The sequence below is a fragment of the Phacochoerus africanus genome, chromosome 7 (genome assembly GCF_016906955.1).
Source record: "Phacochoerus africanus isolate WHEZ1 chromosome 7, ROS_Pafr_v1, whole genome shotgun sequence".
Classification (NCBI taxonomy): Eukaryota; Metazoa; Chordata; class Mammalia; order Artiodactyla; family Suidae; genus Phacochoerus; species Phacochoerus africanus.
In genome coordinates, this window is record NC_062550.1 from 8,948,178 (window position 1) to 8,973,089 (window position 24,912).

Consider the following 24,912-nt stretch of genomic DNA (forward strand, 5'->3'; position numbering starts at 1 on the left):
CTGTGCATCTCAGACTAGAGACCCCCTTCCCAACTCTTTCGACCCTTCCGGCCGGAAGACCCAACAGGCCAGGAAGAAAGAGACAAGAAGTTTACTCATTTATTTGTTCCTTCAGCAGATACTTATTGAGCAACTACGATACTACAGGAGCTGGAATGGATCCTGGTCTAGGGCTGGACCGAGAAATGGGCAAGGACGATACTGTGGGGGACATGCTGTGGGAACCCAGAGCAAGCACCAAGCCTGGGGGGCTTCCTGGAGGTGGTGTTGGCTAAGGGAAGCCTGACAGGAGGAAAAGGAGAAGGTGTTCTGCCCCCCACCCCACATTGACATAGTGTCTGTAAGGAGAGGTGATGCAAGAAAGGGGTTTTGGAGTTCCCATCGAGGCTCAGCAGGTAAAGAACCAGTCTAGTACTCATGAGGATCAGGGTTTGATCCCTGGCCTCATTCAGTGGGTTAAGGCTCCGGCATTGCCATGAGCTGTGGTGTAGGTCAAAGATGCGGCTAGGATCTGGCGTTGCTGTGGCTGTGGTGTAGACCGGCAGCTGCAGCTCTGATTCGATCCCTAGCCTGGGAACTTCCATATGCCGTGGGTGCGGCCCTAAAAAACAAAACAGAACAGAACAAAAAAAGAAAGAAAGAAAAAGGAGAGAAAAAAAAGGAAGAGGTTCTGTTTAGCATGGCATTGAGGCCTAGGTGCCATGTGCTCCCTGCTGTCTCTGCTGTCCCTGTCCTGCCATTTCTAACCAGTGCACAAAGACATCTAGTTTGTAAAGATTTACGTATATCTCACTCAAGAGCCTGGCGGTCCCAGAGTGCCAGAACTGGGCCTCCTTCCTCCTTCCATTTCCCGGGGCTTCACACAGGGCCTGCATACAGAAGGTGCTCAATAATGCTGTTCCTAGTAGCCTTTCCCCATCACATCCCTCTCCAGAGGCTGAGCTGTGTGCTCTCTTTTTTGTATGTAAGTCAGGACTCACGTTGGTACAGCACTCTCAGTTGGCAAAGTGCTTTTGCATGTATTCACGTGTTTGATGCTCACAAAAGCCCTGTATAAGAAGTGCCACTGCTGTCACCATCATCACCTGCCAGGAGACAGCACAGCATGGTGGTTTAAGCAAGTGTGTGGGCTCTGCAGCTGGATGCAAGTCCTGACTTCACCATTAGCTGGCCTTGAACAATGTGGCTGTGTGACCTTGAACAAGTTGCTTCACCTCTCTGTGCTTCCATTTCTCCGTTTATAAGAAAGGAATAAACCTCTCACTGGAGCATTGAGAGACCACAGGCAGAGTACGAAGAACACTACCAACCATAAGGACACTCGGTAATGACGGGAGCTACTGGTAATTAGAAATAAAGATACAGAAGGTCAAGGTCAAGATTATCCAGCTGTCTAGTGGAGCAGGGTTTTATCTCTAAGTCCCTAGACTTCAAATCCTGTGTTTCGGGATTATCTTCCCATTTCCCCCCACCCCATCTCCCTTGTCACCCTGTCTCCTAATTTATCTGTTGATGCATCTGTCTGTGCTTCCACATGGGGGCTCCTCGAGGGCTATATCAGCTTTATGCCGTCTCCCCAGTGCCTGGAACAGTGCCTGGCCACCAGGGAACACTCAAAAGCTGTGCTGAAGGGATGGTGCACTCCATGTGCCAGGCATCCCGCGCTGTGCTTCCACCTGGCTTATTTTTATCTGAGCCTCCAGACCACTCTGTGAAGCAGCTCCAAATTCTTCTACTACTATCCTTCTGCTACTGACATACAATAAAGCACTTATCAGTCTAGATACATGTAAATACCCATGAATCCATCTTCACCAGCAAAGAGGGCAAACATTCCCATCCCTCCGAGAGATTTCCCAGGCCTCTTTGAAAGCCCTCCTCTCTCCCATTACAGCTTTATCTCTAGTTTATAGGGAAGAAAATCGAGGTAGTGCGAAGTTAAACTTCCCAGGGACACATGGCCAGCAAGTGGCCGTGGCAGTATCTGAACTAAGGTGACCTGTCCCCGCCCTGTCTCTTGGCCACTGTGCAGTAAAGGGCAGAGGGTGGGTGCGGGTGGCTGTTTATAGAGAGGCCCTCCTGGGAAGTCCCTCCTCCTCCTCACCACCCCTGCTCAGGTCCCAAAAGACAATTTATGAAGAGATGGTGGGTGTGCCTGGCTCGGCGACCAAGGGTGCATGCACATGTGCAGAGCAGGCTGCCACCCCATAGGGATGTTTGGGTACAAAGGGCAGACCACAGAGACAGCACAAGGGGACCAGAGAGAGGTGTCCTGAAGCCCGGAGCCAGGCGATGCAGTGAGTCTGCGGGTCCCGTGGTGGGTGCTGGGCTCAGCGTGCGAGCGTGTGACTCTGTGACTGTGACCGTGTGACTGCTGAAGGCAGGGACCCAGCAGCTCGCAGAGCTGGGGGGCGGAAGGCGTTAACTGTGTGAATGCTGGCGTGGGTGGGGGGACCCGGGGCCTCCAAGCTGTGGGCTGAGGGAGGTAGTAAACATTTGGGGTGACTGTAGGATCATGATGGCGGCCCTGCAAGGATGCTGCAGGCTTGTGGGGGTTTGTGTGATTTTGCAGTTCAACGGATTCAAATTCAGCCAATGCCGGCACCGCCTGTTGTGTGCCAGGCAACCAGCTAGGAGGAGGGGGCGTGCACCCAGCTTTCAGCTGAAGGATGCGGGTTGCAGGGTTTGTGGGATCACCTTGCGGCTGGTCTGGGGCCGGGTGCTTTTTTGTCCTTTCCGGCATGAAGTTCTCACAATAACCTTATCCCCACTTGGAGGCGAGATGGAGGAGAAAGGAAAGTGACAGAAAGGAAGTGACTTGCCCAAGGTGACCCAGCCGCTCAGAGCCACAGCAGGATCTGCAGAGCCTGAGTTCCTCACCACCCTGCCTGTGCCAGGGTGCAAATGTCTGGTCTTGGAGGTGCAGACAAGGACTCCTCCAAGCCAGCGGCCTGGGAGACACCCCTGCCCCCAACCATGTGGGCAAGAAATCAGGCCACAGTCACCGCGCTGAGGGGGCCCTGCGTTCTTCTTCTTCGTTCTTCGGTTGTCCCTAGTTCTCCCTTCCCAGGAACCATCCTCTAGCCTCAGGCCCTCCCGGAGCTCCCCCCCCCACCCCCACCGCAGACTCTCGGCCAGAAGAGGAAAGGCTGTCTCCACCCACCCACCTCTCGCACTTTATAAAAGGCCGAAACAGCTGAAAGGGTGGCAACTTCTCCTCCAGACGCCGCCGGGAGCAGCCAGCCTCCCCCGCTGCCTCCCTGAGGGCTCCCCTCTGGCCGCCAGCGCCCATCTTTCATTCCCGAGATAGAGAGATTTTGCGCGCGCACACACAGACACACGCGCAAAAAGGGGAAAAAAAGCCCACCCTCCAGCCTCATTGCCAAGAGAAGCAGCCGCAGCTCGCAGCCCGCAGAGGACGCCCAGAACGGCGAGCGGGCGGGCAGACGGACTGACCGACTCGCGCCGCGTCCACCTGTCTGCCGGGCCGGGCCCAGCGCGCAGCGGGCACGCAGCGCGCGCGGAGCAGCCGTGCCCGCCGCCCGGGCCCCGAGCCAGGGCGCACACGCTCCGGCCCCCCCACCCGGCCCGGGCGGGAGTTTGCACCTCTCCCTGCCCGGGTACTCGAGCCGCCGCTGCAAAGCCAACTTTGGAAAAAGTTTTTGGGGGGAGACTTTGGCTTTGAGGTGCCCAGCCCTGCGCTTTCCGACTTCGGAGGCCTTTCCAGAAAATGTTGCAAAAAAGCTAAGCCGGCGGGCAGAGGAAAACGCCTTTAGCCGGCGAGTGAAGACGAACCATCGACTGCCGTGTTCTTTTTCCTCTTGGAGGTTGGAGTCCCCTGGGCGCCCCCACACGGCTAGACGCCTCGGCTGGTTCGCGACGCAGCCCCCCGGCCGTGGATGCTCGCTCGGGCTTGGGATCCGCCCAGGTAGCGGCCTTGGACCCTGGTCCCGCTCCCAGGCTCTCCTCAACCCCCAACGACGGAGCCCGGGCTGGGGGCGGCGGCGCCCGGGGGCCATGCGGGTGAGCCGCGGCGGCGGCTGCAGCGGCCTGAACGCCTGATCGCCGCAGATCCGAGCAGAGCCCACCTCCCTCCCCAGCCCCCGCCCCCCACCCTGGCCGCGGGGGCGGCGCGCTCGGTCCACGCGTCCGGGGCCCCGCGGGGCCGGGCCCGGAGTCGGTATGAATCGCTGCTGGGCGCTCTTCCTGTCTCTCTGCTGCTACCTGCGTCTGGTCAGCGCCGAGGTGAGTTGCGACGGCGGCTGGGGTGGCTTGGCTTCATTCATTACCCCCGCCCCTATTCCCCGGTCGCCCCCTCCTCTCGCTGCAGTGAACTTTGGACCCGTGCAGCCCCGGGGCCTGACACCGGGCGCTAGGTGACCTCCGAGGGCTGAGACGCTAGGTCTGGGAGGTGCCAGGTTCCAAGGGGAGAGTGCAGTGGTGGCTTTCTTTCCCAGGGGCGACCCCAGATCTCGGAGCTTCTAAGCATCAGGGGAGGGTGTGTGTTGTCCTGGCCCCCACCCCTTAGGAACCCGAGAATAAGCCCTCTCCCAGCCCAAGGGAGAGGGGTGGGGTAGTGCCGAGGCAGCGCGTCCACCTCAGCCCACTTCGGTTATAGCTTAGGTCCTGTCCAGGAGCTGGCTTGCCCGGGAGGTGCGAGCTCAAGCACCCGTGGCAGCCACGCCAACCTTGGGCGGAGGTTTGCGTCCCACCCTGGCTCCCGCTCCTGGTCGCGGCGGGTGCCCTCGGGCCCGTGCAGGTCTTGCCTGGCCCCAGAGTACGGTACAGGATCAGCTTGTGTCTTGGGCGCGGTGGGTGCCAAGAGAGGTTTGGGGCACTTGGGGTTCGGGGAGAAGTGGGAGCTCTGAGCAAATCCAGCCCCCAGGGACCGTGTGTGTCTGAGGCCACGCCATACCTGCGCCCGCGCCCGCGCCCTGCGGAAGGACGCACCTCTCTCTCCCCCGCTTGCAGGGCGCGGAGCGCCCGCCTGTAAAAGCCTAACAGCAGGGGAGGTGGGGTAGCAAAACGTCTGCGGGAGCTATCAGGTCGGATGAGTCCCCCGCACCCCTCCCAGCCTCACGTAGCAGTGAGTTGGCAAGTCTACCCGGAATCCAGGTGGGAAAGGGGGCGGGGCAGCAGGAGGCGCGAGGTGCCCGGGAGAAGAGGGCAGCGGGGAACGCGGGGTGCCTGGGTCCCGTCCCGCCTCCGCTTCGCCGCGGCCGGGAGCCGGCCCCTCGCCTGCTCTCGGGGAGGGCCGGTCCCTCTCTGCCTCCTGCTCCGCACAGGAAGGAGGCGGCGGCGAAGGGGTTAAGGTGAAGAGCTCCGAGGCCGCGGCCGGGCCTTGGGCCGCCGCCAGCTCAGGTTGTTTTGACCACGGAGGAGTCGTCGCCGTCTCCTTTTGTTCTCGGGGCTCCTCGAGGGCCGCCGGCCGCCCGCCCTGGGGCCCCGCCCTTCCGCGGCCACCCCCCGCGGCCAAGCACCCGGGAGGGAGGACGCAGGGCTCGGGCCGGCCGCCCGCAGGCCCCTCCCGACGCCCCCCTCCTCTCCGCTCCCGCAGCCCCCCAGGCCGCGGCCAGCTGTTGGGGAGGGGGGCGCCGGCCGGCCCCAGCTGCCGCCTCGCCTCGCCGCCGGGCCTGGGGGCTGGGCCCGGTGCCAGGGCGTCCTGGGAACGGCGGCGCCCCCGCCGCTGCTCTCCGCGGCCCACCCCGCCCGGCCCCCGGACTCGCTCACTCACCCCACGCATGCACACTCTTGGCCAGAGGCGATGCTGCGCTCCGGCGGGCGGGCGGGTGCGCAAAGCGGGCACGCACTACCGCGGCCGGGTCGCGCGCCCGCCGCCGCCACGCCCGTGCACAAGCGGGGCACACGCGCGCGCACCGCACACACACGCACGCACGGCCCCCGAACACGCAGCCTGAGCACACGTGCGCGCACACCCACGCACGCTCACAGGCACGCACGGCCCCTCTACGCCCCTGCACCAGGTGCCCGCCCCCGCGCAACAGGTGGGCCCATCGTGGGCCCTGGAATCTCGTCACCTCTGCAGCGACCCCTTTTCCTGCCTGGGTGCTATGAGGGAATGGGAACAGGCACCCTCCCATCAGGTCATGGCTCCCCAGCTCCCACTTGCTTTTGCCTGGTCAGGTCAGCTCGGCTCGACGCCCCGCAAGCATCACCCCTCTGTGATTGCTTTTTTAAACCATCCGCATGTGGCCCAAAATGGTGTTGATGTGACTGGGGGCGCTGCGACGGCCAGCGCATCTTTCTCTTCAAATAAGCTCTTCTTTGAACCTCTGGGACTGGCTGGACCCCTACATCCCGACTCCAGAAGGCTGGGGGAGGGGGGAAGGGGGGAACACTGTTCTGTCCTCTTTGCAGATCCCAGCCTGGGCTGAAGAGGCTGGATGACAGCTGGATAAGGCTTTCCCAGGCCTGCCCTTACTGTCTCCAGCTTCATCCGGCAGCTCCTCCTGCTTTTCCACAACTCCACCGGGATGTGTTTGGTGGGGAAGCTATGGCACGGAAGCTGGTGCCTTTCTCCTCACTTGAATCACAGCATCCTTGAACACAGGGCCCTCAGAAACCCACAATTGTGCAGTGCTTTGTAGTTTATGAAGCACTTTCCGGCAGAGCCTGTGTAAGCCTCAGGAGGCTCTGAGGGAGGAGACCTAGAGGGAAAATCTACTGACATGGGAGCCAGTCCGGGAGGGCTTGCTGGTGGAGGTGGCTTTGGGGTTGGACTGAGCCACAGGTGGAGGCCTCAGCAGCTGGGAGGGAGGGATGGGGAGCTCTGAGGTGGGGCCTGGCCGAGGATTGGCTGTGGCCCATGAGGTCCCCTCTCCATCAGCTGAACTGGCTTCCGGGAGGGTGACTCTCTTTGTCATGTGATGCCTCTGGCTTCAGCACCCTTCTGCCGAGGAGTGAAGGGCCCCATAGACCTTTACCAGCCAGCTTCTTTCTGGTTTGCTAGTGGCTGTAGGTAGTGGGAGACCGACTTGCTAGAATCTTCCAGCCCTAGAAGTGTCTGCAAGGTTAGGATCAAACAGGATTTGGAGGCTCTGGTGCAAGACCTAGGAACAGTATGTGTTCGAGAGAGAGACCCATACAGCAGGAGTGGTGAAGAGGTGCTGGCCCCGGGCCTCCTAAGTCCCCCTTGGAGTCTTCCCTCACCCCACACCCCCCCCAGCATAATTACTTTCCTTTTCTGATTTATTTAGTCATTTATGATCTGTTTTTCCTCACCGGCATATAAACTCCACTAGAGAGCTTTTGTCTTGGTCACCACCATTTCCCCTGCTTAGAGCGGTGCCTGGCCCCGTGGTGGAGAATCTAAATATTTGTGGAAAGGACAGTGAGTCCGGGGGGGGGGGGGGTGGGAGGTGTGGGGGGCGAGGGAAGGAGCAGACATGTGTCTAGGGCTTGCTAAGTGCTTCATAAACACGGCCTCATTCAGTTGTCAGCCAGGGCAGCCCAGCGTGGCCACGCTGCCCTCCAGCAGGCATCCTCGTTGGAATCCGCTGCACCACTGCCCCCAGTCTTGAGAGACAAGCGTGGCTTTCTTTTCCTTGCCACGGGACTTGGACTGCCAAGCTTGAACTGGACAGAGGGGACAAAACAGAAGGAAAATGGGATTGCAAATGTTCCATATATCTTGCGCTGGGGCTCAGTTTCTACCACCATTAAAAAACAAACAAACAAACTGAGAAGGTTGGATAAGCTCAGAATTCCCAAGGGCAGCAGAGTGACCTGGCCTCTTGAAAATGCAGATTCCTGGACCGCATTCTAGCTGGGAGTTGGGACCAGGGGGCCTGGGGGCGGTGATTGCAATGGCTGCAAGGATTATAATTGCTGCACCGGCCTCTCTCTTCCTGGTCTAACAGTTTTTTTTGTTTGTTTGTTTGAGGGAGAGGTGGGGGCCCTGTGGGGGGCTGGGCTAAGAGGAATAGGGGTGGGGGAGTGGAGTGTCCCAGGAGCAATAGGGCAGGGAAATGCTAGGTGGGAGAGAGAGGCTGGTTCTAAAAGGCTTCTGTGGTCTGAGCAGAGAAGGCTTCTTCAAAGGGCTGGGCTTTGGCATCAAATCTAAATCAGCCCTGAGACTCAGGAAGGCGGGCGCTGCGAGGTCTTGTTGGCTTCTCCTTCTGCCAGCCACTGACAACGCCCCTGCTTGCCGGGCCGAGCCTGTGTCGTCTCCCTCATCGGGATGGCGGGCGGGCTGGGGAGTGTGTATCTCTGTGTGCTCCGGAGCCCAGGCAGAGGGTGGGGTCCAGGCCCCTTGAATCTGCCAGCCTGGTTGGGCGCAGGTAATTCACCTGGCCTCGGCTCGCTGTGCCCTTCCTACCCTTCGGCAGCTGGCGTTGGGGGTGGGGTGGGGAGGAGGCTGTTTGCCTTGGCTCCCAGGGCTGGCTGTGCCCCAGCTGCCTTCTCGCCACGCCCTCGCCCTGCCAGGAACCCCAGGCCTGAGATCTGGGGCAGCTTCCTCGGGCCAGGCCTCCTTTCCCACCTCCGAGGAGAGCTGCCCACCCTAAGGAGGCTTCCAGAACCTGTGCCCGGGAAACCCATGAGGAGCCTCTGACCCCAAGCAGGTGCCCGTGTGAGTCCCCCCGCCCAGAGCATTGCATCCTGGAGCTGACCACAGGCTGAATTTCCCCACCTGCCAGCCACCCCCAGCCCCGGAAGGGACCCACCCACCAGCTCACGTGGTCCCAGGCAAGTGCCAGTGTGGGGCTCAGGTGCTATTTCCTGTGGCCCGGCACGGGGGATAATGCAAAGCCACATGCTCTCCCATGGGTGGGCAGCTCTCCACCCACCCATTGTCAGCCTCAAAAATGTCCTGCACTGCTGGCCCTGTGCATGCGTGCTGCCCTCCAGGAGCTGCCCCAAAGAAATATATGGTGACCACAGCACGGCCGGCTCATTATCTACCCATCCTCTGCCGGCTGCTCTGCTGTGTGAAATTCAGCCTCCCAGTAACCCCAGCGAGGTAGCCCCAGGTAAGAGATAAAGGAGCTGAGGTTTAGGCTGTCTAAAAGATTTACTCCAAGAACCTGGGCAGCTGATGCCCTTGCTTGTTTGTCTCCCATAGAACTTCTCCATCTTGGCACTCCGGACATTTGGGGCCAGAGACTCGTGCAGTGTGGCAGGCTGTCCTGTGCCCAGAAGGGTGTTTAGCAGCCTCACTGGCCCCCCACTCACTAGATGCCAGTCGCACTTCTCCAGTTGTAACCACCAAAAATGCCTCCAGACATGGCCCGTGTTCTCTGGGGGCCCAGGTGCCCCTGCTTGAGAACTGCTGCTCATGCCCCTCCGCAGGGTGTGGAGCCGGCAGGAACTGAGGACGATGCTCAAGCAGCTCCATGGCCCTGGGAGAGCGTTGCCGTCCTGCCGCTTCTGAGTCCTGTAGACCTGTAGCTGTTTATTTAATTTTTCTAAGCCTCAGCTTCCTCATCTGGAAGATGGGAACAAAAACTGTACCAGCCTCTTGGATTGGTGATTGGTACAGCATTTAGCTTAGTGTCTGGCTCAGAGGGAGTGCTTCATAGAAGTTAGCCGTGGTGTTAATATCAAACCCAGGGGCTCTCAGTGCGTTCTGGGCATCCAGGGGCCAAATTACTAAGAGCACGTGGAGAAATGGCCCCTCTGCTAAGACTACAGCGGACTCTTTAGGAGGCCATGTGCTCGGGGGGGCGGGGGGGGTGGTCCTGATGAAGGATGTGGGAGAATCATACAGGTGAGAACCCCAAGGAGAGGGGGAAAGTCCTTCATGCATTTTACCAGTATTTATTGAGCACCTACTGTGTGCTTCCCTCACCTCCCCAGTCTCTATCCTGGGCTCTAGGCTGGGAGGTTCTGGGTTCGTTTTCCTGAGACCGCATCATGGGCTGGGTCTGGGGCAACTGCTAGACTCATTGGGGTTGGGGGCGGTCTGCTTCCTCTTTCATGGCTGGTGGCTGCAGCCAGCTCTCTAGTGAGCAAGGAGGTCTTGGCATGCGTGCCGTGTGCCATTTGGTCCTGGGCCTTTGGGCCCCTCTCCTGGGGGTTAATTAAATCATTACTCCACAAGCAGCCTAAGCGACCTGGCTGGGCACCGCATCCTCGGCTTTCCTCTGCTGCTTCTCCTTCCACTCCGAGGCAGAGCTGGAATAGAATCAAATGTCTTTGAGCCCTTTGATTCACAGATGAGAGCCAGGACCAGAGAGGGGTGGTGGCCAGCCAGAGGTCACAGGAAGGGTGGTAGCAGTCGAGGTAGAACCCAGCTCTCTGGTCTCCCACTTCCGGGGTGGACGGAACCCTCAGGAGGAGTGGCCTGCCTTGGGCTTCATGGGAGACCAGCTGCCGGCTTTCTGTTCGGTGGGTTGGGTCCTGTGTCCACATTTGAGACCACCAAAGGCGTGGTCTTTCTGGGGTTGGAGGAGACGGGCATGGGGGCGGGGGGAGAGGAAAGTGAGGGACAGCTGAGTCAGTGCCCCCCCCTCCCATTTCACAATGCAGCCCCTGGCTCCCCAGCTGTGCAGCCGTGGACTCCAACTCTCAGCCAAGCGTACTGCTAGACCTTCATCCCCCCCCCCTGACACCTGCCGACAGCTTTAGGCACCAGGCAGGATTATGGGCTCCACGTCCAAATGAAGAAACTGACTTCAGGGGTCTCAAGGAATTTGCTTTAGAAGCGGTCATGGTCATGCTCCATCCTGGGTCTTCTGGCTCCAGGGCCGATGGGTGGCCAGAGCTGCCGGTAGTGGGACCCTGGCGGAGGTGTTGATGGTTGGTGAGGAAATGGAGCTTCGGGGGAGCCTAGATCCTGATCAGTCACCAGGCTCCTAACAGACCTTTCCGGAAGCACCCCTGGGCCCCTCCAAGAGACACGATCACCTCCCTGGACCGTCAGGCAGGAGAGGGCAGCGTCCCTTCCCCAAGGTGGCCTGTGCTAAGCCTCTCACAACTCCAGTCCCTGGAGCATTGGGTGTACCAGCGAGAGCATCTCCCTTCTTAATCTGGGGAAACCGAGGCACCGAGTTGGGTGACCCAGGGTCAGGCCATAGTGAGGCCGGTCTGCTGACACCCTTGCCCGGGCTCCTTTCCCCAAGACAGAGCCCTCCGTGTGTTTGCGCGTGTGCACGTGCCTGTGTCTGCACGGGTGTGAGTTTGGACGCGCAACAGATCTTAAAACACGTTCTCTGCCTGGGGGCACTCGTCCTTAGATTACACTTTGCAGCCTCTGCTCTGGCCTCCTATCTTTCTCAAGACCCTTGGCAGCAGCCCCTCGGGTCTCCCTGGACCGTGGGGGACGTGGCCATGACCTTCCTATTAGAGCTGCTCTCATGTTATTGTGGGACCTGCGATTTCCCTGGAGGAAGCCCGGCTCCGAACGGGGCCTGTTAAAGTGCTTATTAAGTTTCAAGTGTTTTTGGTACCAGGCCAGAGGGGCTCTAAAAATAGGGTTTGGCTGGGCATGGGGCATGGGTGAGCTTTCAGGTTTCCCGGCCGTATCTGAGGATTCCCTTCGCTCCTTCTCTGAGTTGAGAGACTAAATAGATAGCGCTAGTGCATGTGGCCTCCTGAGACCCTCCAGCTCTTCAAGCGTTTATTAAACACTTGGATTTAGAATGGATAAGCAATGAGGTCCTGCCGTATAGCACAGGGAACGATATCCAATCTCTTGGGATAGACCACGATGGAAAATAATGTAAGAAAAGGAAAGTGTGTATATATATATGACTGGGTCACTTTGCTGTACAGCAGATATTGGCACAACATTGGAAATCAACTATACTTTAATAAAAAATAAATTAAAAACCCCAAAAGCAAAAAAAAACAAACAAACCCAAGAACAGTTTGTGTACTTAGGAGGCTGGGGACACAGGTTCCGCCATCAGAAAGACTTGGTTTTGAATGCAGGTTCTGCTGCGTTCTCTGTACAATATCGGCTCTAGGACTCTGGCAAAGAATGTCACTTACTTGAGCCTCTGTTTATCCATCTGTCGGATGGGGATAATCAGATCTCCTATGACAAATGTTGGCTGCCTTTTGCTCTCAGGTGTGGAGGGGACACAGAGAAATCAGATTATTGGAGGCCCCTGGAACCTGGTCGTGTGATGGGGAGACAGATACATGTGATCCAAGCTGACTTTAAGCAAGCTGGGCTTCCTGCAGGTCTGAGCTGGGTCTTAGAGGCTTTGGCAGGTTCTGGCCCCAGGCCTTCGTGCTCCTGATCGCCAGGTCTGGAATCTGCCTCCTTTGTACCCCCCACCCGGCTGTCTGTTTGCCTGTGGCCTAGGGGCCCGAACTTTTCATAGAAGGGAGTGTGTAGGTTGGGGGAAAGGGGGAGCATGGCTGGAAAGCCCTTGCTCCCAGCTCACCTGGCCCCACCCCCACTCCCCGTGTCTTCCTGGCAGGGGGACCCCATTCCTGAGGAGCTCTACGAGATGCTGAGTGACCACTCAATCCGCTCCTTCGATGACCTCCAGCGCCTGCTGCACGGAGACTCCGTAGGTAAATTGAATCCTCGTCTGGTGCCCCGGTTCCCCGCTGGGTCCTGGGGAGCCAAGAGGGGCACGGCCAGGGCATCGCCTTTTCCTTGCTATCCAGAGAACCAGAGGCCTGTGGCAGCCACACCTGTCCAGGGCAGGGCTGAGTAGGCGGACGGGTTGCTACCTAGGACGTGGGGCGTGGCAGGAGAAGCTCCCACATGTGGCTCTGGCTTGGTGTGGAGGGTGGAGTGCTGAGAGGAGGGGGCAGGGGAGGTGCCCAGGGCATCTGCCGCATGTATATCCAGGTGTGGACTCGGCCAGGGAGGTGGTGCCGGAGGAGCCCTCTCCCTGCCCCTCTGGCTGAAGGCCCAGTCTCCAAGGTCTCCCAGGGACACCTGGCCCGGACCAGTGGGCAGCCCTGCCCATGCCCGAGAGCGCACTCAGCGCGTGAGCACGTGCTTGGTGGCACACACGTGGCGGGGCTGGCGGGCTGGGTCGGGAATGTATTTATAAACGCTGTCTTCAGAGCAAATTCCATTCTATTCTAACCTCTGGCCTGTTCCCCTGGAGCCCTGGTCGGCACCCCCCCTGCACCCCCAGCTCCCCTTCCCTCGGGGGTTTTGTCTCTTTGTCACTTTGTAATCCTTGCCCAGACTGCTATCTACGGGGGCCAGCATTTCCTGCTTTTGTTTCCTCTCGCCGTTGGGCCCCTGGCTCCCTCTCAAAAGCATTCCCGGGCCCTTTCAAACCGGCCTGTGCCGGGGGCTGGCGAGGCAGGCGGGAGGGGGCCCCAGCTGGGCCCACCTATTGTTCATCAGGCCCCCCCCCCACCCCACGTCTCCCACACCCCCCACCCCATGCCCGACTGGCCAGCCCTGGTCAACACAATGGGGCAACTTCCAAATTTAGCCTTTCTGCTGTTTCTTTCCAAGGCCCCTTGGCCCCCACCCCTGGGCAGCCCCGACCTACCCCGGGTGGGGGTCGGGATCTCCGAGATGAGCTTTTCAATAGCGGGCCTGTTTCAAGGCAACCATGTGGCTATTTTTTCCTAATCAACTTAACCTTTCCACAAAGCCATCTTTTCCCCATCTCCTCCCTACCAGGGACATTCCAGAGATGGCAGAGGGAAAGGAAGGGAGTGAGAAGGACAGACAGACACGCTGACGTGGGAGCAGCAGACTAGACGGACAGGCACCAGTTATAGCCCAGTGTCTTCCTAACAGGACCCCCTGGGAGCCTGCACGGATGAGCGGGAGCTTTGTCATGGGCAGGGCCAGCGGGCTGGGATGACAGCAGGGCCCGGGAGGGGCTGGATGGAGGGGGCAGGGGCTTGTCCTCAGCACCCTGTAGGTTTTTTGCTGGCACTTCAGCCATCAGAGAGAAAGAGAAGGGTCTGCCCACCATTTAGCGTGGCGCTCAGGTCCTCTCCAGGCCTCGCCTCCCGCGGCGGCTTCGGGGAAGGAACACACAGTGGGGCCAGAGGTTAGAGGGAGAGGGACCAACACGGTGAAAGCCTTGGGGCTGGAGAGAGATGGAGGCCTAGAAGCGTGTTGGGTGGGGGCTCCCCGACCCCAGCAGGCCTGGCTCCCCACCCCTCTCTCTGCCTTCAGCCCCCCCCCTCCCGCCCCCCATCCCTCTCCTTCCCTCCCTCTCTCCCGCCCAACTGGGCCATTGTCCGGGGCTCCAGAGGGGCTGCGTCCAGGGCCTGCCGGTCCCCCCCTGGGGATTCTGGGAATTTCTCCATTCAGCACTTCCTATGGGAACGCTGGGCGGAGGGGCACTGGAAACCGGCCTTCAGAGCTCTGGGTCCTCACCCCGCCCTGGAGGCCAAGGAGGGTTCTCTTACAGTAGCAAAGGGGATGGGTTATTTTTAACTCCATTGACATGGGTTCTGTCCAAATATGTGGCTGAAGGGCCCGGCGTGGGGCTGACGATCCCCGGGCGATGCGGTCAGGGCTCCACCACCCTCTGAGCCCCCTGGCCGCCACAGGGGGTGCCTAGAGGGACCCCCCCCTCCTCAGAGCTCGGACCCTCAGCTTTGCAGGGTGCCAAAAGGGGTGAATAAGGTGTCAGGATGGCCGAGTGGTCTAAGGCGCCAGACTCAAGCGCTTAGCTTCCAAAAGGGGCGGTGTGCTCGGGGAGGGGTGGGGGAGAGGCCATCCTCCCCCCTTCTCCGGAACCGCCCCCAGAGCTCCCACCGTAGGGTCGAGCCAGCCAGCTGTTGGCAGAACGTGTCTGACCTCCTCTTGCAGATGAAGACGGGGCTGACTTGGACCTGAATTTGACCCGGTCCCATTCTGGAGGCGAGCTCGAGACCTTATCCCGCGGGAGAAGGAGCCTGGGTAAGAGTGAGGGTGAGCATGGTGACCCCTCAAAGGTGGGATCCAGGGAGGGAGAATTGGGGGTATGGCCAGACCCAGGCTGGTGGGCCAGCTCCTTCGTCCTGACACTTAGGATTGAGCGGAGCTAAAAAAGTGTAACTGGGGTTCCCTGGTGGCCCAGTGGCTTAAGGATCTGGCGTTGTCACTGCTGTGGCTTGGGTCACTGCTGTGGCATGGGTTCGATCCCTGGCCTGGGAGTTTCCACACGCTGTGGGGGTGGCCCCCCAAAAAATATAACCATCCTTAAATACACTATCAAGGAGTTGAGTCATTCTCCTCCCCTCCCCCAATACTTACTGTTTTCTAAATATAGTCCTTTAAAACCTCATTTGTTCCTTCCCGTTCAACTTTGGAGGTAGATATTATTAGCCCCACTTTATAGAGTTGAAAACTGGGGCCCAGAGAGGGTAAAGAAGCAGCTGAGGTCGCAGAACTAGCAAGTGGCGGGACTGGGCTCCCAGGCGGCTCTTCTTGCTTGAACGCAGTGCCTCTGGCAGGCGGCCTGCCTCTGCGGTGGCCAACAGCTGTTCCTGGGACAGCAGGAGTGAAGCAAGGGAGGCTGCAGACCAGCGGGTCCCCCAGAAGCCTTCTCAGGGAGGCGGTGCCCACTCCGAATCCCTCCTCCTCTCTGCCCACCTGCAGCCCCCAAAACACTGTAGACCATGGCTGGGGGTCGTGCACGTAAGAGTCGGGTGGTCTGAGTTTCACTCCTCGCTCTGTGAAGTTGAGCAGCTAATTTAGCTCTTGGAGCCTCAGTCTCTCTGTATGTGAATAATGACAGGTGGCCGTCACCCCAGCATTGATGCCTCAGTCCCAGCTTCCCTCACTTTACTCAGTCGATCGGCAAATGCGGTGCCGGCAGTGTTATTGTCCCATTTCATAGATGAGGAGACAAGCTTGAAAAAAGCAGCAAAGTAAGAATAGATTACAATGTAAATGGCAATGAAGGAGTGGCTACAAGAAGTAGCTCATCTGGCTCGGCAGAAACAAATCTGACTAGCATCCATGAGGACGCAGGTTCGAGCCCTGGCCTTGCTCAGTGGGTTGAGGATTTGATGTTACCATGAGCTGCAGATGCGGCTCGGATCCTGTGTTGCTGTGGCTGTGGTGTAGGCCAGAGGCTACAGCTCCAATTATACCCCTAGCCTGGGAACCTCCCTATGCTGCGGGTGTAGCCCTAAAAAAAAAAAAAAGATAATGCGGAAGTAAAGCCACATGCTGGGCAAACCCATAAATGTGTGAAATCATAGAATAAAATGGTTGCGGGCTGGCAGGAGGAAGCTGACGTGTACTGCATGCTCTTGAGTGATCTCACTGGATCCTTCCAGTGGTTCTTGGGTGTGGATTGTATCATTCCCCATTTTGCACACAGGGCACTGAGGCCTCCAGCTGGTCAGCAGCCTGCCCAGGTCCCAGGGCTGGTTGCCTCTCATTGCGGGTTGGGGTTGGACCACCTGTCAGTGCGGCTCTGGATGGCCCCCCACTCCCAACCCTGACGGAGTTCCCACTCCCTCCAGGTTCCCCGACGGTCGCCGAGCCCGCCGTGATCGCTGAGTGCAAGACGCGCACCGAGGTCTTTGAGATCTCCAGGCGCCTCATTGACCGCACCAACGCCAACTTCCTGGTGTGGCCACCCTGCGTGGAGGTGCAGCGCTGCTCTGGCTGCTGCAACAACCGCAACGTGCAGTGCCGCCCCACGCAGGTGCAGCTGCGGCCCGTCCAGGTGTGCAGGCCTCCGCCGGCCCGGGAGGGCACCAAACTCACTGACCAGGCTTGGGGGTGCGGGGCGTTGAAGGGCCTTCCTGGTGGGTTTGGGAGCTCGGACTAGAGAGGGCGGCCCTTGGGAAGCTCCCTCCAGACAGGTGTGACCATGGGCCACAGACAGGCCCCCAGACGGGGCTGGGCGTGGTGCCACGTGGAAAGGATGCTGCCTCCTCCTTTATGGGGATAAAATCCCCACGTGTCCCTTGAATGGACAGGTCTCCAAACATATTGGAAACTCAGAATGTTCTGGGCAGCTGCCTTCCCCGAAGCTCTGCCCTATTCAGGGCCCTTGGTTCTCTTCATTTACAGAGAAGGGCTGGGTTAGGTGCCCCAGCGTCTTTAAAACCCGCTCATCTCCCTTTGAGAAGGTGAATCTTTAACAGCGAGGGCACAGAGGGCCCCCACCCTGTGCAGCAGCTGCTGCAGGAGCTGCGGCAGCCCCTTGCAGAGTCAGCATGCTGAGTTCCTCCGTTTCTCTGCAAGGCCTGGGTGTGCACTCTGACTCAAGGGAACTTTTAGAAGAGAGGCCATCCTGGGAGCTCCCGGTCTCCCGTGGGGCAGGGCAGGGCCCAGAGAAGTCTCAGCTGTCTTCTGAATCACATGGAAAGGTTTCTGTGCCCCTCGGGCCAGCCTCGCCCACACACCGCCTCGGGCCAGGCTGCTGGGCAGTGGGTGCATCTCCCCCCGGGGGGGGGGGTCAGTACCACTTGGTGAACCCAACCTCCTCTTGCCCCCCTGCTCGGCTGGCCTCGCCATGCCCCCCTCCTCTGTGGTCAGCCTCAGCCTCTTCCCGTACCCGCTCGTCATCCCAGGTCTGGGCCCTGTGCCCGAGATTACCAATGTCCTTCTCCACCCCAGCACCCACTGTCATGGTATCTCCTGTCCCCAAACGCTGCCAGCTCTCTGGATGGAGACCTGACAGCTGACCTCCCCCTTCCCGCCTCCCTCCTGGATAAAGCCTCCCGCACTTCCTTCCAGACAAGCATCTCCCCGCCTCTGCCCTGACCTTGGCTGGCGCTCCGGGAATGAGGACACCACGGGCCCCAAGCTCAACCCGGAAATGCCTTTCTCCCTCTCTGGGGGCTTGCAGGGGGGCTGCCTGAGGCCAGGTCGGGAGGGCTTGTTTTGATGGAAAAGCTACGAGAAGGGCAGAGGGCAAAGTCCTGCCATTGTTTGGGCCAAAGCGTCTGCCTGGAGGCTCACTTGCTGGGCTTTCGAGGAAAGATGACCTCAGGGGATGGTGGGGGGCAGGGTGGGGGTAGAGCAGGCAGGCGGCTCCCTCAGACCCAGTCCCTGTGGTCTTATAGAGGCACTTTGGTGGATCTGTCCTCCAGGTGAGAAAGATCGAGATTGTGCGGAAGAAGCCAACCTTTAAGAAGGCCACGGTGACCTTGGAGGACCACCTGGCTTGCAAGTGTGAGACGGTGGTGGCGCGACCTGTGACTCGAAACCCGGGGAGTTCGCAGGAGCAGCGAGGTAACCACTCATCCAGGGTCTGCCTCTAATTGTTCAGCCCCGCAGCCCCCTTCTCCTGTGGTAGCTGCCAGGGACACGTGGGGACAGGGAGGGTGAGGGATGAGGCATGGTCCCTGGAACTTTCCGTATCACTGACAGCAATCTAGAGTCCTCTCCCTGAATTTCCTGTTATGGCTCAGTGGGTTAAGAATCTGACTAGTACCATGAGGATGCATGTTCAGCCCCTGGCCTCGCTCAGTGGGTTAAAGGATCCGGCATTACCGCAGCTGCAGTGTAGATTCCTCCCCTGCCTTATGTGAGGATGTAGCCCCCCGTTGGCCCTCTGGCCTTGCAGCTGACTAACCCCCTTCACTTATGCCACCCTGGCCAGGTTGGCCTCTTTGGCCAAATGAGTTTCTGCCTCAGGGCCTTTGCACATGTCACTGTTGTTGAAATTCGCTTCTCTTAGCTTCTCATAAGCCTAGCTCCTTCTCTTCTCTTGGGTCTACGGTCAGAAGTCACTTCCAGAATTCCCGTCGTGGCGCAGTGGTTAACGAATCCGACTAGGAACCATGAGGTTGCGGGTTCGGTCCCTGCCTTTCCTCAGTGGGTTAAGGATCCGGCATTGCCGTGAGCTGTGGTGTAGGTCGCAGACACGGCTCGGATCCCATGTTGCTGTGGCTCTGGCGTAGGCCGGTGGCTGCAGCTCTGATTAGACTCCGAGCCTGGGAACCTCCATATGCTGCAGGAGTGGCCCTAGAAAAGGCAAAAAGACAAAAAGACAAAAAAAAAAGATCGTGCGAGTTATTGTTTTGATTTTCAGTAACTTTCTTTGGTTAGGGAACAGGACAATCTCACTGTCATTTCTTACGAACCAGCCTCTGGAAGGCAAGGCCACCACTTGGCCTCTTCCTGTTCTCACAGCTGAGCTGAGGCATGGGTGCCCTGGGAAGGCTGAGAATTTGACAGCTTCAAACTGATGTGTTGGAGTTCCCATTGTGGCTCAGTGGTAATGAACCTGACTAGTATCCATGAGGCCGAGGGTTCGATCCCTGACCTCACTCAGTGGGTTAAGGATCCGGCATTGCTGTGAGCGGTAGCATAGGTTGCAGACGCGGCTTGGATCCTGTGTTGCTGCGGTCACGTCATGGGCCACAGTTGCAGCTTTAATTCGACCCCTGGCCAGGGAACTTCCACGTGCCGCAGATGCAGCCCTGAAAAAAGACACACTGCTGTATTGTAAATTATTTGTAGAGTTAATGCGGTGAATGATTTCTATTCAGGAAAAATGATGTTCTTCTTTATGTTCAGAACATGGTTCTTTTTTTTTTTTTGTCTTTTTTCCTTTTCTAGGGCCGTTCCCGCGGCATATGGAGGTTCCCAGGATAGGGGTTGAATCAGAGCTGTAGCCACCAGCCTACACCAGAGCCACAGCAGTGTGGGATCTGAGTCAGGTCTGCAACCTACACCACAGCTCACGGCAATGCTGGATCCTTAACCCACTGAGCAAGGGCAGGGACCGAACCCGCAACCTCATGGTTCCTAGTCGGATTCGTTAACCACTGCGCCACGACGGGAACTCCCAGAACATGGTTCTTGCCCTGCCTTGTTTCACGTGATTTCCTCGCCTAGTGTCTTGGGAGGCATGTTCAACCACTTGTCATGTAGGTCTTGCCATTTTAGTTTCAGCCTTTTGGCCCTGGGTGATGGTTCTTCTGGCAGCTGGTGGTGTGGCACGTGTGATGGTCAGGGTCAGACCTCCTGGGCTCAAATCTCTGCTCTGTCACTCATGAACTGAGTGATGACCTTGAGCTTGCTCAGGCTTTGCCCAGCCCAGCGTCCTGCCGACGGCCCTGTCTCTGCCCTTCAGTGGCCCTCCCAGGCAGCCTCCCTCAGGGGGCATCTGAGACCCACCTGAGAACCTAAATTTCCCATTTGCAGCAATGGGGTAACTGCCTCATGGGAGCTTGTGTCTATGAGGTGGGAAGTCAGGTGTTGGCCCCCAAAGAGCTTGGGAGAACTCAGAAATCTCCCAGAAAGAGGCAGGCCTTGAGCTCGGTAGAGAAAACTTTCATTGCCAAGGTCTCTCCCTGGGATCCCAGGAGGAAGACAGACATAAGCGCTAACCTTGACCGAGACTTGCAGGTACTAGGATTTATAGCCGGGTGGTTGAAAGCCTGGACTCCAGAGGCAGATCCCTGGGTTTGGATGCCGGACTTTCTGTCTCGGTTTTCTTGTCTGTTAAATGTACAAACCTGTACTTGCTGTGAAGATAAATAAGCTTAGAACTTTGCCAGGTGCATGGAAAGTGCTAGCTAAGGGTTTCTGGTGATTTCCATGTGTCGTCTCCTAATTTAGGGGGCCAGGGCTGCTGTTCTCAGTTTTAAAGATGTGGAAACCGAGCCACAGGCAGTGTACCATGGCTTTCCCCAAAGCACGCGAGTAACACTTGCGAGGGCCCAGTTTGGACCCAGGAGGTGGTCTGGCTGCCCTACTGTACTGCCTCTCAGAGCGGCGAGGGCCAGGCAGGGGACAGGCGCAATGGAGAGAAAGGACAGGCAAAATGGGGGGTGGGGAGGGGGGTTCTGCCCCAGCACAGAGGCTCCCTTATCCCGTGACCAGAAGGGGCAGAGAGATGGTGGGAGGGACCCTCAGGAAGCGGTCAAGGCGAGGAAATAAGAAGTGAGTGAGTGAGAGCAGCCGCTATTTGCTGGTCACGTCTTGGCTGAACTTTCGTGGCTTAAGACCACAGCCGTTTTCTCTGCTCTCTGGTCTGTGGGGTGACCGGGCTCAGCTGGGTGGTCCAGCCGGCCTCTCTTGCCATTGCAGTCAGCTATCTGGAGGCTGCCCTGGGACAGCTGGGCCTCTGTCCCTCTCCCTATAGTCCAGGGCCTCTCCTCCCCACGTGGCCTCCCCAGCGGGCTTTTTATGTGGAGGCACCGGACTCCCCAAGGTGCAAAGGTGGGAGCTGCCAGGCCTCCTTAAGGCTCATGCCTGGAACTGGCCAGCCCCGGTCTGCCTCCTTAAATTGGTTAACAGATCCCAGGCCAGGCCAGGTTCAAGGGGCTTGGAAATAAGGGGCCTATCCTAGGGGCTAATGACAAAGAACTTGAAGTCATAGTTCATCTGCTCCTCGCTGGGTCTGCCTGTGTACTGTCAGTTACTCCTCCCACCAGTCTGGGAGGGGCGTGGTCTGTTATCCCCCTGTCACAGATGGGGATGCAGAGGCACCGAATAGTTCCCTAATTGTCCCGAAGGTGTAGCTGGTGAGCGGTGGAGCTGGGATTCAAACCCAGGCGGTTCGGCCCCAGATCTGGGGAGGTCTGTGGCAGGCATTGGTCAAGAAGGTTAGACCCCCACCCCCCACCCCCACCAATGCTCATCCACCTGCTAACAGGACCTCTTTTTCTCTCGAGCAGCCAAGACACCCCAAACTCGGGTGACCATTCGGACGGTGCGAGTCCGCCGGCCCCCGAAAGGGAAGCACCGGAAGTTCAAGCACACGCATGACAAGAAGGCCCTGAAAGAGACCCTCGGAGCCTAGGGCATCGCAGGAGAGTGCGGGCAGGTGAGGGCCTGGCGGGGAAACTGAGGCCCAGCACTCTGTGTTCCTTCTTCCTGGCCTGTGGCTTGGGCTGGGGAAGGGGTGTGGGGCGGGGCGGGGGATGCTTTTCCCATACAAAATCCAGGCTCTAAGCCTTGCGCCCCTCTTCCCAGTTATCCGTGGAGATCTTCCGTGAGGCAGCTTGGGTGGGGGGCTTCAAGGACCCCAGCCCAGATGTGTCCCCGCATGCCCTGAGGGGTCAGGATGTCTAAATGTCAAATCTCCCAGCCCTGAGCACGGCTGGGCATCACGGACAGCTAGTCAACCCCAGCTCCCTGCCCCTGGTTGCGTGAGCGTGGGATGGAAGCCCTCGGCTGTCTCTGACCCCCGTGTCCCTCTGCTTGGCCTACAGGGTTATTTAATATGGTATTTGCTGTATCGCCCCCATGGGGTCCTTGGAGTGATAATATTGTTCCCCTCGTCCGTCTGTCTCGATGCCTGATTCGGACGGCCAATGGTGCTCCCCCCGCCCTCCACGCGTCCGTCCACCCTTCCACCAGTGGGTCTTCCCTCAGTGGCCTCCAGCGTCTTGCCCAGAAGCTCAAGAAGGAAACGAAGGACCTGGACTGCATCGCTCTCTTCCTCTACAGACCTGGTGAAAATGGGCTGAGAGTGCAAGAGAGACGGATGGGGTCGCTGTTGGGGGATGGGGCTTCCCTCCGCGGCACCGTGGACCGGCCTGGAACCCTGCTCGTGGGCCTGAGGACCTCTCAGCATGGCCTGCCTGGTCCCTGGACCCCCAGCCAGCTCTGAAGGAAGCACCCCCAGGCAGGCCAGGGTACTCGTACTCCTGCAGCTGAGTGAGACTCCCGGGGGGAGCAGAGACTGGAGAAAACCCTCTCCCCAAGTGCCAAGCCCGGTCATCTCTCCTTGGTCACCTCTGCTTACAGTGGTTCCTTTTCATTTTATACGTTTGAATTCTTTGAAGATGTGGACTCTCCCGGGCGGGTGTGGCCGGAGTGCCAGGCAGCCAAGTGCCCTCTCAGACAGGTTAGAGATGAAGTTTGCCTGAGAGGTGGATGTAGATGGCAACCTGGGCATCCACTGCCTCCTCCCACCACCACCCCCCCTTCACTTTTTCCTCTGTGTCATCTCTCTACCTCCGCCCCGTGTCTCCTCCTGCCCTGGCCCTTTCATCTGCTCCACCAAGGGGCTCTTGGATCCCTTCTTGAGGCCCCAGGTAACCGCAGTCACAGCTCTCTAGGACAGAAGCCCAGGGGCCAGGGCAGCAGGGGGCTTGCCCATCGTATCCCAGCCCAGCCAAGTCTGCCGTGTGAGGTTGTTCAGGACGTGCACTGCACAAGGGCACTGCCTGCGGGGATCCCAGTTCACACACCCCGTAGACGTGGCCAATCTGTATATTTATGATGACGATTTTCTTTTTGGTAGATGGAGATAAAATGTCTTGAGAAAAGACATCCTTTTCCTAACTGACACAAAGCCTCCACAAAGTCAGAGGGACTGGCTGTGCCTCTGACCAAGCCCACGGCTTGGAGTGGTCAGAGAGGAGTGAGCCCTTAGTGAGAAGCGGGGAAGTGACACTTGTCCACGTGGGCTCCACTTCCCCAAGTCCTCAGCTCACACAGTCTCCCTTGCAGGCAGGTGTGAAAAACCCGAGAGGCAGCCTCTGCTCCGCCCCCCTGCACATGCCCCTCATCCTAGATCCTTTTGCTTCCATCTCTGGTGGCTCCTCCCAGGAAACCAGCGCTCGGGCTGGGAGTGGGGGAGAAAAGGGAGGAGATGCCCAGGGCCCCCTAGGGGTAGGGCCTGAGCTCCCACCTGCTACTGCACTTTCCCCCCCCTTCTCCCCCAACTCTGCTTCCTTCAGTTTGTAAAGTTGGTGATTATATTTTTGGGGGCTTTCCTTTTATTTTTTAAATGTAAAATTTATTTATATTCCGTATTTAAAGTTGTAAAAAAAAATAACCACAAAACAAAACCAAATGAATCCGCCGGAGATCTGTCTGTTGGCACTGCGTGTAGCAATTACCCTTGCCGCCTTGGCAGCGTCTGCTGACAGCTTGCTTGCGACGCGTTCCTCTCACTCTGGGGAGCTCGGGCGCACACACACGCGCTCACACATGCGTGCGCACGCACCAGCCCGCTGCTCTGAGGGAAGCCTCGGGCTGGGAGTGGGCGAGGGCCATGCAGCCCACTCTGCACGGCTTGGTCCCGCTGCAGATCCTGAGATGTGGACCCCATGTCCCAGCCTTGTGCCTGTCACTGGCAGGGATGAGAGGTGGGTCTTTTCAGCCTGAGTGTCTCCACAAGGGAATTGGGTCCTCAGTATCAGGGGATGGGACTGGCTGTTGGAGGGTGGGGGGCGAGTGTGGGGAAGGCTGGAGGAGGTCCCAGAGGAGCTGGGGAGTATTTTATTTTACTTTATTTTACTTGCTTTTTAGAGCCACACCCACGGCACGTGGAAGTTCCCAGGCTAGGGGTCGAATTGGATCTACAGCTGCAGGCCCGCACCGCAGCCACAGCAACGCAGGATCCGAGCCACATCTGCGACCTACACCATAGCTCACAGCAACGCCGGATCCTTAACCCACTGAGCGAGGCCAGGGATCAAACCCACATCCTCATGGATTCTGGTTGGGTTCATTAACCACTGAGCCACGAAGGGAACTCCCGGAGCTGTGGAGTTTAGAAGGAACACCGCTGAAAGTTGGGGCTGGGGTCTGACCTTGGCTCAGTGCTTAGTCAACTGTGTGGCCTTGGGCCGGTCACAGCCCCTCTCTGGCCAGAACCTCATCTGAAACACAAGAAGATGACCAGGAGACTGTGGGGTTCTGTGTTTCCCCCCATCCATGAAGACTTGGGTCCCATCCCATGAAAAAGAGGCTAAATGTGTCTGGGTCCCACCTGCTGGTGGACTGGGGCTGATGGGGAAACATAGAAGGTGGAGAATCTGACTCATCATGAGGATGATCTAAAACTAAAGCCACTTTGCCCTTGGAAGTAGTGAGCTCCCTGTCACTGGAAGTGTGTAAGTGGGAGCTGGGTGACAAGTTGGCTGAGGTTAGACTGAGTAACATTTGGGTTTCCCACAACCGATTGACTCATTGGCTCATTCATTCACGTGCCTCGATCCCCTACCAACGTGTGTCTCTACCAGGGGCTTTTATAGCGATTCGGTGTAAATTCACTCTGGGATTCATCACACTACGTTTGAGGAAGTGGGGTCCACCCATCATGGGGGCGGGGAGTGCAGATCAGAGATTTCCCTGGAATCCCTGTCTGC

At 58.4% G+C, this 24,912-nt stretch overlaps 1 protein-coding gene across 3 annotated transcripts; it reads left to right on the forward strand.

Annotated features, from left to right (window-relative positions):
• Positions 1-4,114: 4,114 nt before the first annotated feature.
• On the forward strand, positions 4,115-23,571 carry PDGFB (platelet derived growth factor subunit B). 3 transcript variants are annotated; one of them, XM_047786215.1, is made up of 7 exons: positions 4,115-4,245; positions 12,390-12,486; positions 14,717-14,818; positions 16,363-16,568; positions 17,944-18,085; positions 21,484-21,632; positions 22,021-23,571. In XM_047786215.1, exons 1-6 carry the CDS (start codon positions 4,183-4,185, stop codon positions 21,606-21,608), a joined length of 735 nt encoding a protein of 244 aa, XP_047642171.1. In that variant the 5' UTR covers positions 4,115-4,182; the 3' UTR covers positions 21,609-21,632; positions 22,021-23,571. The 3 variants fall into 3 exon arrangements, with proteins under 3 accessions (XP_047642171.1, XP_047642172.1, XP_047642173.1); XM_047786216.1 differs by having other exon boundaries at positions 14,717-14,806; XM_047786217.1 differs by lacking the exon at positions 4,115-4,245 and adding an exon at positions 5,020-5,115.
• Positions 23,572-24,912: the final 1,341 nt, after the last annotated feature.

Bases quoted from the DNA above. Each gene is read 5' to 3' on its own strand.
- PDGFB (XM_047786215.1), top strand. From the start codon at position 4,183: ATGAATCGCTGCTGGGCGCTCTTCCTGTCTCTCTGCTGCTACCTGCGT. The intron at 14,819-16,362 runs GTGAGCATGGTG...CACTCCCTCCAG, and splicing joins GAGCCTGGGTAAGAGTGAGG to GTTCCCCGACGGTCGCCGAG. The intron at 16,569-17,943 runs GTGTGCAGGCCT...TCTGTCCTCCAG, and splicing joins TGCAGCTGCGGCCCGTCCAG to GTGAGAAAGATCGAGATTGT.